General features: G+C 47.9%; 2 protein-coding genes across 16 annotated transcripts in view; both read left to right on the top strand.

Annotated features, from left to right (window-relative positions):
• Septin4 (septin 4) overlaps nucleotides 1-5,767 on the top strand; it is a 25,518-nt gene extending 19,751 nt beyond the window's left edge. For 6 of the 13 annotated variants that reach the window (XM_010620265.2, XM_010620264.3, XM_010620267.2 and 3 more), the window contains 9 exons: nucleotides 391-477; nucleotides 1,000-1,123; nucleotides 3,959-4,093; nucleotides 4,207-4,324; nucleotides 4,413-4,514; nucleotides 4,712-4,808; nucleotides 4,902-5,064; nucleotides 5,189-5,288; nucleotides 5,434-5,762. In XM_010620265.2, the coding sequence (XP_010618567.1) occupies nucleotides 391-477; nucleotides 1,000-1,123; nucleotides 3,959-4,093; nucleotides 4,207-4,324; nucleotides 4,413-4,514; nucleotides 4,712-4,808; nucleotides 4,902-5,064; nucleotides 5,189-5,288; nucleotides 5,434-5,580 (1,073 nt within the window). In that variant the 3' untranslated portion in view covers nucleotides 5,581-5,762. Of the gene's footprint in view, nucleotides 1-390; nucleotides 478-999; nucleotides 1,124-3,958; nucleotides 4,094-4,206; nucleotides 4,325-4,412; nucleotides 4,515-4,711; nucleotides 4,809-4,901; nucleotides 5,065-5,188; nucleotides 5,289-5,433 lie in introns of all 13 variants that reach the window. The other 7 variants (XM_010620272.3, XM_010620270.3, XM_010620258.3 and 4 more) reach the window with 6 other exon arrangements.
• Nucleotides 5,768-7,242: 1,475 nt separating this feature from the next.
• Mtmr4 (myotubularin related protein 4) overlaps nucleotides 7,243-11,362 on the top strand; it is a 26,033-nt gene continuing 21,913 nt past the window's right edge. The window contains exons 1-2 of one of the 3 annotated variants that reach the window (XM_010620254.3): nucleotides 7,243-7,403; nucleotides 8,577-8,615. In XM_010620254.3, the coding sequence (XP_010618556.1) occupies nucleotides 8,613-8,615 (3 nt within the window). In that variant the 5' untranslated portion in view covers nucleotides 7,243-7,403; nucleotides 8,577-8,612. Of the gene's footprint in view, nucleotides 7,404-7,441; nucleotides 7,695-7,779; nucleotides 8,429-8,576; nucleotides 8,616-11,362 lie in introns of those variants that run through there. The other 2 variants (XM_010620257.3, XM_010620255.3) reach the window with 2 other exon arrangements.

Raw genomic sequence — 11,362 nt, forward strand, 5'->3', positions numbered from 1 at the left:
GAAAACCACCGATGGCTTCTTTTTTTTTTTTTTTTTTTGGTACTGGGATCAAACTCGGGACTTTGCACTTGCTAAGCAGATGGCTTCTTTGCCTTTTTTGCAAAATAGCCAGAAGCCTTTGATGGCCAAAAATGTGTATATGGGGTCAACAGGGAGAGAGGTGCAAAGAGCCCTTAATTCACAGTTTTATTTTACCTTTCTCTGTAACCTTTGGTGACCTCTTGCTGTCTGTTGGCTTCATTCAAATAAGAAGACTGGATAAGCTGATCTCACTGCTTCCTTCCAGCTCTAAAGTGCTGTTTGGTTAGTCTAGTGTCAGTTGGTAAGCAGTTACCACAGAGCTGAAGATCTTACCTTCTGATTTGGTGCCTCTTCCTTCTGTTCTGTCAGGAGAGTCTGGTCTGGGTAAATCCACTCTTGTGAATAGCCTCTTCCTCACTGATCTATACCAGGACCGGAAGCTCCTGAATGCTGAAGGTAAGGAAAGGAGAGGAGCATGGAGAGGCAGATCTGTTTTGAGAAGTTAAAATCACAAACATACTCACCAAGTCAGGGGCACCAGGGCCCTGTCAGCATGCTGGAAACCATAGCTTCCTAGAGAGACTGATGTATCTCTCTCCATAGGCCTGTCTGGCCTGGCAACCCACCAGCCAGCTCCCTAGAGATTTGGGTGCTGAAGCAGGGCAGGGACCAGAATGCTGCTCTGAATGAATCTCTCTGACTCCCAGAGGATTCCAGGAATCCAAGCAAAAAGCCTGGAGCAGAGAAGAAGCTGGGGACAGAGCCAACAGCCACTGGCATTTCCTGTGTTGGGAAATGTGCTCCTTGCTGGTTCCCAGAGAACAGGCCTTCAGGCAGCCTGGGGATAGGAAGTGGTGGTGGGAGGGGGGTGGGGGGTGGAGATGAGGCAGTCTGGGCAGCAAAGCTGATGGGTGGGCAGTTTGTCCTGACTGGGCAGGTCCCTGCCCTTGCCCTCGCCTCAGTTTCCCCCTTCTCCAGAGCGGATCATGCAAACTGTGGAGATCACTAAGCATGCAGTGGATATAGAAGAGAAAGGTGTGAGGCTGCGGCTCACCATTGTGGACACACCAGGTTTTGGGGATGCACTCAACAACACAGAGTGGTATGTCTGACCAAGCATAACCCCAGCTGCCCCAGACCCACCCACCTACTCCATAGATACACGAGGGTTTGTATAAGCAACGATATAACCGTACTTGTCAGGAGGAAGTGCTTTGTCATTCCCCTTACTGGACAGCTGTCTCTTCTGTAAAGTGAGAGGATGGTTTCTAATGTTCCTTCCAACTCTGACCTGTAATTCTATAATGAGGGTGGGGATGCAGTAGAAGAAAAAAAATTTTCAAAAAGGGAACACGTGAAAACATAGCATAGGGCCTGACATAGTAGTAGGTGCTCAGTAAAATTACCCTCCCTCCTTTCTTTTTACCAGTAACATTTTATATGCTGCAGATAAGTCCTGTTAAAGGGGAGATGGAGGAACAAGGAGGAGGGTGAAGGGAGGAAAGAAGAGGCAAAAGGAAAAAAAGGGTAGAAATTGATTTCAACTCCAGACATTCTCTCGGCTCCCTGCCAAAAGCAAAGGTGTTTTTGCCACAGGTGCACACACACACTCCCTCATCCCTCTCTTTTTATTTTTCAATGAACTAGAGAGATGCTTTGGTAATGGTTAGATTAAGGATGTAGATGAGGCTAATGGATGAAAAAAAGAGGAAAAAGGTAATACCTTTGATGAAGAAGTTAGATAGTACTCAGAGACCTGAGAGTTCAGACCTGTTTGGCACTTACTAACTCCATGATCTTGAGCAAATGGCTACAGTCTATTTCTTCTATTAAAAAACAAACAACAACAAAAAACCAGCTGTTACCATCTCACCCAGTTGATCTGAAAACCCCCCAGAGTGATGCCTCCATACTGAAAACTATAAAGAAGCTATTTACATTCATGAATCTTAACGACAATAATTGCAAGGCCAGCAATATAATCTGTGGGGCCCCTTGTTCGAAATTATCAAGGATTTCAAGATGATGGTGTATCACACAAAGCATGGGCCTTTTTAAGTGAGGGTCCCTGTGGGACTGCACCGGTCATCCACCTGTCGAGCTGACCCTGGTTAATTGCCTCACAGACTAATCACCTTCAACCTTTTCTGTGCTCTGAATCCCCATCACATGCCTTATCATTACATGTGACTTTGAGCACAGCTAACTGGTTCGTCTTCAGCTTCATAGTCTGAACCCTGGGGGAGGGCTGTTTCTTCATTCTTCCATAGCACTGAGCTAGTTCATGGTACATAGTCTCCTGGTCTCCATATATATCCTGATGGGGGAAGATGACCTCCATATCATCAACATCCTCCTTCCTGTTCTAGCAGTATGTCTCAGTGAGTGGCTTGCCCTGAAACTCTCCCGACCCATGCCAATTCCTACTATAGCAAGTACCACTTTCTCCTTTAATCTACTTCCCTCCTTTTTTTGGGGGGGGGTACTGGGGATCGAACTCAGGTCCTTGTGCTCACAAGGCAGGCGGCAGAAAACCACTGAACTAAATCCCCGCCCCTACTTTCCTCCTTTTAACCTTCATAATAATAGTAATTTCAATAATGATTTCATTTCAACATGTCTCTTAACAATAATTCTACCTCATGGGGTACCTCCATATATACTTTCAGTCAACCAACACAAATTTATGAGCATGTACTAGGTGTTCAGCCTAGTACATTTTAAGGAATACAGAACAAGTATAAATGGTTCCTGTCTCTGAGAGGAATACAGTCTAGTGATGGGAAGCAGTTTTTTAACATGTGTATGCATCATGGCAGGCCTACCAAGCTAAGTCAGAAAGCCAGGAACTCAGGTTGCTAGAGACTTTACTGAGCAAATGATCTGAAACAACATTTAGCTGCTCTCAGTTTAACCTTTTCATTTATAAAGAGACACTGTAACTGAGTACAGTTCCATGTGCCTGTAGTCCCAGCTACACATGCACAGAAAGCTGAAGTGGGAGGATAACTTGAGCCCAGGAGTTCAAGTCTAGCCTGGGCAATGTAGCAAGACCCTGTCTCAAAAAGAATTATAAATGTGTACTAATAAGAAAAATAAAAAGGAGATGTTATAAGCATGAAATGTATAAGGCTATTGTGGCATAACTACAATTTTTTATAAGTCACACACTAATTATAAAAGTATATAGTAAATACATAAAACAGTAACATGATCATTTATCATCATCAGATACTATGTACTGTACATATGTATACGTGCTACACCTTTATATGACTGCAGCACAGTAGGTTTGTTTACACCAGCAACACCATAAACATCATGCACTGGTGCTGTAGTGTTATGATGGCAATTTTCAGCTCTGAGATACTCTTATGGGACCACTGGTATGTGGAATCCCAAGGTGATGGAAATATCGTTATGTGGTGGAGGACTGTGTGTGTGTGTGTGTATTCACATACAGCTGTGTAGTGAAGAGCGGGGGACAGTAGTGTGTAGAGATGTAGTTGAAAGAGCTTTCATGGAAGACCTAGTTCTTGGATAGTGCTTTCAAGGGTAGACTAGGTTTGGAGAGGTGGAGGAAAGGGAGGCAACTACATGAGCAAAGTCTTGAAGCTAGCCTATGACCTGACTTAGGGCTTCCCTGGCCTCTAATTGCTATTCTTTGGATTTTTGGGGGGTCATCTGGGCCTTTTTCTTCTCATCAAAATAGTATTTATTGAACTCTGCTTGTGTACTCATTCTGGTTTTCTATCAGAACATATGATATACATCCCTGTACCAGGCAGGTGTTTCCCTGAAGGTGCAGTAAAGCAAACCAGGTGATAACAATGTTTTGAAAATACTGCTTAGGGCACAGGCTCCTTCTCTGCAGTCCCAGAGCTCACTAGGCAGCCCCCACTCCCATAGCTTCTCTGCCTGTCTGTTTCTACCCCAGCTGGAAGCCTGTGGCAGAATACATCGACCAGCAGTTTGAGCAGTATTTCCGAGATGAGAGTGGGCTGAACCGCAAGAACATCCAAGACAACAGGGTGCACTGCTGCCTGTACTTCATCTCACCCTTCGGCCACGGGTATGATCCCAGCCTGAGGCTCATGGCACCACCGGGTGCTGACAAGGGAACAGGCCAAGAGCACCAGGGGTAGGGATGCCACTAGCAAGTGGTCACAGATTCCTGTTCCCCAGGCTCCGGCCATTGGATGTTGAATTCATGAAGGCCTTGCATCAGCGGGTCAACATCGTGCCTGTCTTGGCTAAGGCGGACACACTGACGCGTCCTGAAGTGGACCTCAAGAAACGCAAAGTGAGGGAAGCTGGTGGGGGAGGGGAGCAGGTGGGCTTCTAGAAAGGATGGAGTTTGCAGAACTGTGGGCTCCTCATCTGTTTGCCAGATCCGGGAGGATATTGAGCACTTTGGAATCAAGATCTATCAGTTTCCAGATTGTGACTCTGATGAGGATGAGGACTTCAAATTACAGGACCAAGCCCTAAAGGTGGGGCCACTCCAGGGCATCCCTTCCCGTATTGTTTCTTCTGGGCAGAAGAGGGGAGCAGAATTCCATATAAGAACAGGCTTTTGGGGTGGGAGCAGACCCTGGCTTCCTAGAGTGAAGCAGAGAAGATGAAGATAAAAGTGGAAAGGAACAGGTGAGAACAAGGGGTGCTAATAGGTACCCCTTACTTTTTTCAGGAAAGCATCCCATTTGCAGTAATTGGCAGCAACACTGTGGTAGAGGCCAGAGGGCGGCGAGTTCGGGGCCGACTTTACCCTTGGGGCATTGTAGAAGGTAAAACACTGACTTTGTGACCACATTATCTCCTTGCCCTTAGCGGCTCTTCCCTCCCCACACCCCTGGCTGACCCCTGGCCTTGCTATGCAGTGGAAAACCCAGGGCACTGCGACTTTGTGAAGCTGAGGACAATGCTGGTGCGTACCCACATGCAGGACCTTAAGGATGTGACACGAGAGACACATTATGAGAACTACCGGGCACAGTGCATCCAGAGCATGACCCGCCTGGTGGTGAAGGAACGGAATCGCAAGTATGACCAGAAGCCTTGGGGGAGACCAAACTCTTCCTTTGTTCTTCTGTAGGGTCTGGGCTCAGCCCAAGCTGGTGCTGGGGTCCCCCTAGCCTTACCAACCCTCCTTTCTCCTTCCTGTCAGCAAACTGACGCGAGAGAGTGGTACTGACTTCCCCATTCCTGCTGTCCCTCCTGGGACAGATCCAGAAACTGAGAAGCTAATCCGAGAGAAAGATGAGGAGGTGAGAGCAGTATGGTAGGGTTGATAGCCTGGGTGGTCCTCTGATCATAAACCTCAGTATCTCTTGGTTGGGGAGTAGATTCCTGGATCTGAAGCATATTTGGGATGTCAGTTGGTGATTCTGCTCAATCTCTGTCATATCTCAGAACTACCAACACCGACTCAAGGGATTAGAGCTTGGGGACACTCCCCCCAATACCATAGGATTCTCCAGAAGGCCCCATTTTGATGCATGTGCCTATTCCAGCTGCGGCGGATGCAGGAGATGCTACACAAAATCCAAAGACAGATGAAGGAGACCCATTAACTGGCTTTTGGTCCTGGATATTTAAATCTCTTCTTCCTGTCCATGCCAGCCCCTTGCTACACCAGCTCTGTCTGCTCAGGCCCCTGCAGCTACTGCCACTTCGCCTTACATCCCTGCTGACTCCCCAGAGACTCAGAGGAAATAAAGTTTAATCTATAGGTGGTTTCTGGTGTCCCTGTCTGTATTCTTACCACCTCCTGGAGACCACCGTCCTAGGATGAAATACTAAGGGGTGGGAGATGCTGGTTACTGGGTTTTAGTAGGGAAGGGAGAAAGGATGAAAGAGTTCATCCCCTATAGCCTGGCCTGTTCATCTTAATGTCTATATCGATCCTGCCTCTTATTTAGAGCCTGGGCCTTTCACAATATCTTCAAATTTGTAGCAGTTTTGAATTTGTTATCAGCTCTTGGGGGAAAATACAAGGTGATAAATGCATGCAACCTAATTTCCTGTGTTGTCTGGTCTGGGAAAAGGACTATGTAGAATTAAGCTGTAGACTGTGGAAATCCTGTTGTATAGCACTGAACAAAACTGCTGAAGGCCCTATAATCTCCCAGCACTACAATAAGTGCTGGCAGTGAATAAAAACACAGTCATTGTCCTGGGAGAGTTCTCAAATATTAAGCTTCAGCTAGTTCTCGCCCGTGGGGTTAAAATAATGAAACAGGAAACGTTCTTGTGTTCCTGAAACTTACTAATTGTACAACAGTTCCAGTGCTCCATAAACAAATACGCCAGGACATTTCAGCCCAGGGGCCTGGTATTAAAGTGTTCAGGCCCACTGGAGCTGAGGCTGGCTATCCGTTGAGAATCTGAATCAACTTCTCTCTGCTGTCTGGCTGGGGTGACGTCTCGGGGCTCTGGCGACCTCTGGCGGCCATCTTCCGTCCTCTTTGCCTGCTCTGGGTCTCCAGAGGAAAGAGCTAAGTCCTTGGGAGAGAGTCCTGTTCCCTTCCTCTCTACAGACTAGAAGGCTGAAGCTAGTTAGTGGCAGTCTCAGATCCAGGTTTCCTTTCTCTCAGGGGAGAGATCTTTACTCAAGACTAGCTACTATGCAGGTCATGAAGAATGGCAGGGTCGTTGGCTGGCAGAAAAGGATAGAGGAAGCTGTCAAAATAGAATAGGGCAAACCCCAGCGCCACCGGTGGAAGATCCAGACCAAGCTTCAGTCCTACTCCACCTGCTTCTCCTAGCCTGCGGATTTTCCTCCCATTTTCGCTTTGAGGTTGGAAGACCGAAACGAAACCCAAGCCCAACTGAATAAACTGAGGTGTCACCCGAGATTTATTTGAGAAACCACCCCTACCGCAGGATCGTCACCGGAAGTAGCTTCAAGTCCCGTGTTCCTACAATGCCCCGCCTTCAATTGCGCTACCAGTGGGCGACAGGCTGTCCCCACTTCCGGCCCCCCGCAGCCGTAGCAGCCGCTGCCGCGCGGCCCCTTTTACTTCTCTTCTATTGGCTGCCGCAGGGACGCGCTGTGATTTCCCATTGGTCGCGTCTCCTCTCCGGCGCCGCGCCTCCTTTTTGCAAGTATAGCCTCGTCTTCGGACACTCGATAGGCTAACGGCTGGGAGGGCGTCTGCTCTTTGGGCCAATGAGCGACATAGAGAGTGAGGGCGGTGGCTGCGTGGTGGTGAGGCAAGGCGGGGTTTAATGTGGTCATTGGCTAGGGCGGGCGCAGGCCAGAGATACGATTGGTTGGGAAAAGGGCACCGTGGTGGGGTTGGTGCCGCACGGCCTCAGCCTCTGCGGGAGACGGAAGTGGTGAGAGTGCTGCCTTGGAGGGTCTGGCGGACACCGCCTGGGTGAGTCACTGTGCCCTGTGCACTGCTAGCCTAGGAACCGAACGACCACGTCTTGCCTGGCACCGCCCAGGCACCCACCGGCTTTCTAGAGTCCCGCCTTCTGTCATTTGGGGCTCCGCCTCCGGGTCTTTAGGCTCCGCCCCTAGAGCCTGGGCACCTGGAATTCCGAACCAGCCTGGCCAGTCCCTCCGGGACCGGATTACCTAGGTCCGGAAACCCTAGGCTTCCCGGGCCTGGTCGTTGTTCCTCCTAGCTTCCCTCCGTTTCCCAGAGGCTGCGTGCCAGTAGGCGGTGAGGCAGCACCTCATTCTGGCTTGCGGCTTGCGGGCTCCCCCAAGAGGGAAGGTGGGCTGAGAAAGCAGGGTACTGTAATCTGGGACATGGGCAGGGTCACAGAAGAAGGCTTTTATCTCCTCAGCTCTTGCGAGGCTTTGCAACACTGTCCCTGTGAGCACAGAAGGCATGAAGGAATGTGTTAGTGAAACCAGGGCCTGGCTCCCTGAGACCTCACCCTGAAATCTCTTGTTACTCGGATCCATTTGACAGATTCTGACTCTGCGGCCTGGCTGGTTGGAATTTGTCCCAGTTGTGTGGCCTCCTCCCCATGACCTCCTCCCCACTTGGTGTCAAGTATGCTTAGCAGGACCTGTCCAGCCCTGTTATTTTTCTTATCACAAGTTGTGGTCCTCTCCCTCTTGTCCTCTGCTCTGGACTCTGCCCCCAGTAACAGGTCAGGGGGGTGCCACTCCCTCACTCAGACTGGGAGAGCCGTCCTGTGCAGTCATGCCCCCACCAGGACCAAATATGGAGCTCTTGTCTCCAGAGCTGGCATTTCTTTTGGTCTCATGCAATCTACAGGATTTAGTTTTCTACCTTTCTTCTTCTGTCTGATAATTGGGACTCTTGAGTTCTGTTGAATAAGCTTGGATAACATTCATTCCTATTCCAGAGCTTTGTGGCTGACTTCATGCTCTGCAGAATCACTTGTTGCTTTCTCCCTATGTAGATCCCTTTGCCTCTCTCAGGTATGGGGATTTGTGGGGAGGCTGGGTCCTCTGTAAGGGAGGAGAATTAAGAATTGTAGAGAAGTTCAGGGGTAGTAGTCTGGGATGTGTTGATTCTATGGTAATGTTAATGGTGGTCTTTATTCTTATATTCCTTTATCTTGCATAGTGGCAAGCAGACAGCCAGGACCCTCACCACAGTAGAATGGTGAGTACTCTTTCCTCAGACCATTGTGTTTTCTGTAATTCTTGGGTCTATCTCTGTGGAGCTGCCCCACCTCTCCTGGACCTTGAGCTCCAGGCTACTCTGTTCAGCTCCTAAACAGGTATATCTGCCCTGGAGAGAAATTATGTTTTTGTTTCTGTTTTTCCTTCAGTACTGGTGATATAGAGCATGTGATATATGGACCTCCAAATAATATAAAGGAAACATAACTCCCAACCTGCTACATGTTTGAAATGACAAGTCCATGTTCTCTAAAATTGAAGAATGTATAGGAACAACAGAGGTTAAGAGTAGGATGAATTTGTTGAGAGGAAGATAACTTCTGTTTAAGAGAGACGGAATGGGGTCCAGAAAGTGGGTTACCTGCCAACCCCACTTCTTAAGGGTGTATTATTGAGCAAAGCCACAAAGTGAGGTGGATTCAAGGAGGCACAAAACTATAGTCAACTAATAAAATGGTAAATATAGTTGCTTGGGTAATATTGATCCAATAGGAAATCACAAGGTGAGTATGAGGTGGGACAAAACAGTGGTCAACCAATAAGATTACAAGTACAGTCACCTAGGTAATACTGATCAAATGGGGATCAAATGGAAAGCCAGTCATGTAGCAAGCATACATGGAACCAGCAAAGATTTTCTGGGATCCACTGAAAATCAGAAACCTCTAGAAATGTGTTTCTTCATATGCTTATGCTACACCTTCCCCATACAACACTGAGGCTCTTAGCCTTTTGTAAAACCCTCCTCTTGCTTTTTTTTGGGTCCCTGGTAAAATCTCGAGTTTTGTTCAGCTCTTAAACAGGTTCATCTGCCCTGGAGATAAATTAGGGTATATAAAAAGCTAGGCCTTGGGCCGGGGGTTTAGCTCAGTGGTTCTGCTGTCTGCCTTGCAAGCGCAAGGTCCTGAGTTCAATCCCCGATACAAACGAACAAATGCCTAGGTCTTCTTTATCTTAAGATCCTGGGACTTCCAGTGGGTCTCTTGAATATTGTGAGTGCAGTAACAGGAGTGATTCCACACAAACGGTGGACCTCCAGCTACCAGGTGCTGGTGTCTACTAAGCAACTTTAGGCAACAGCTGACAAATATTTAGCAGGCTAGCATCCTGAAAGTGCCCAGAATATCTCTATGGGTGGTTAATTATAATCCTGTAAATTTCCCATTAACTGTAACTGCCCTTCCCTCATTCTAAGTTCAGGGAATTCCTTGAGAGCTAGGGAAGGAAGAAGCAGTGAGACGAGGAAGAGTTATACCCTTCCCCAGACCAGGCCACAACTTGCCTGTTTAGCTTCAATTTTTTCAGGTGTCCCCTGTGCTTAGGGATAGGCTAATAAATTCAACTGGTGAGAAATCTGCTTCCTTCCCACCTTCCTTCTACAGAGATGTGTGGTCTATGGTTTGTGCACTATTGGTCTGTTCTCTCTCTTTTTTGTGTGGGTGTGGTACGGGGGATTGAACTCAGGACCTTGCACTTGAAAGGCAGATAGGTGGTGGCACCACTGAGCTAAATCCCTGGCCCTGGTCTGTTCTCTTATCAGAAGGCCTACTGGTCAGCTCCCACCAGCTGACAGCTCCTTTCCCTTTCCTCTTCTGTGATACCCTGAAGAGAGCATGGATTTCAGAGTCAGCCTCATTTAATTTCAAATCTACCAGCATCAGGCTGGGGATTTAGCTCAGTGGTGCCGCCGTGTGCCTCTCAAATAAAAGGTCCTGAGTTCCATCCCTGGTACCAAAAAAAAAAAAGAATAAAAGAAAAAAAGAAATCTAGTGGCACCACTTAAATACCTTAAGTAAATTGCATGCTTGCGTTCTCTCTGTTGTCTTACCTATAAAACATGCTAAGGCTTACTTCTTGGAGTGTTGAAGGGTTTCAGTAAGGTAAGGTTTAAAACTACTTGGTTCATAATAGATGGTTCATAAAATGTTAGGTTTTCTTTTCTCCCCTCCCCAGAAAACAGGCAGGCTTTGGGGGAGGGGTACCAGGGATTGAACTTCAGGACCTCACGCTTACCAGGCAGGTGCTATGCCACTGAGCTAAAGTCCCGGCCCTTCTCCCCACAAAACAGAAGCCTTGGTTTCTAAAATTTACTGGGTACTGGCAGTTTGGGGTTCCATCTGCTTCTGTGACTTTTGGCAATATCGCACCCCTTATTGAACTTGGTGCTTCTTGGTCTTCTACCCAACTCCCTTCATCCCCTTACTTCTGGATTTCAGGGGTTTTTTTTGTATGGCTCCCATGGCCCATAATCCCCATTTTTGTCTTTCTCAGACTAAGAAGTTATTTCTCCAAGAAGGATTTCTTTTTCAGAGATCAGAGAATGTGAAAACAAGGGAGAGGTGGAGCCAAAGGAGTAGGGTTCCACAGGGCCATAAAAATTTAAAAACTCAAAGGATTTCCTTTTCAAGAGGGTGGTATGACTAACCTGGCACCAGAGCAGTGTCCATTCTCCGGGGACAAAATGAGTTTGGTGAGGTCAGAAGATTGGAGGATGACTGATGGACCAGGAGGGGTGGGTGGTAGTTTGGGCGGGAAAGGAGGAAGCACTGGAACTGGAAAGGGCACGGGCTGGAGATACAGGATCTTGTGCTCCAGAGCTGGCGTGGGGATACTCCGGGGAGGGAGAGTGTTATAAGAGGGGAGCGGGGTAGCTCACCTGGGAAGATGGGAAGTGAAAAGCTGTAGGCAGCCTTGCCTACCCCTTTGCAGCCTTAGAAAGTCCGCTAG

The sequence above is a fragment of the Fukomys damarensis genome, unplaced genomic scaffold, assembly GCF_012274545.1.
Source record: "Fukomys damarensis isolate Sample0158 unplaced genomic scaffold, DMR_v1.0_HiC HiC_scaffold_13, whole genome shotgun sequence".
NCBI lineage: Eukaryota > Metazoa > Chordata > Mammalia > Rodentia > Bathyergidae > Fukomys > Fukomys damarensis.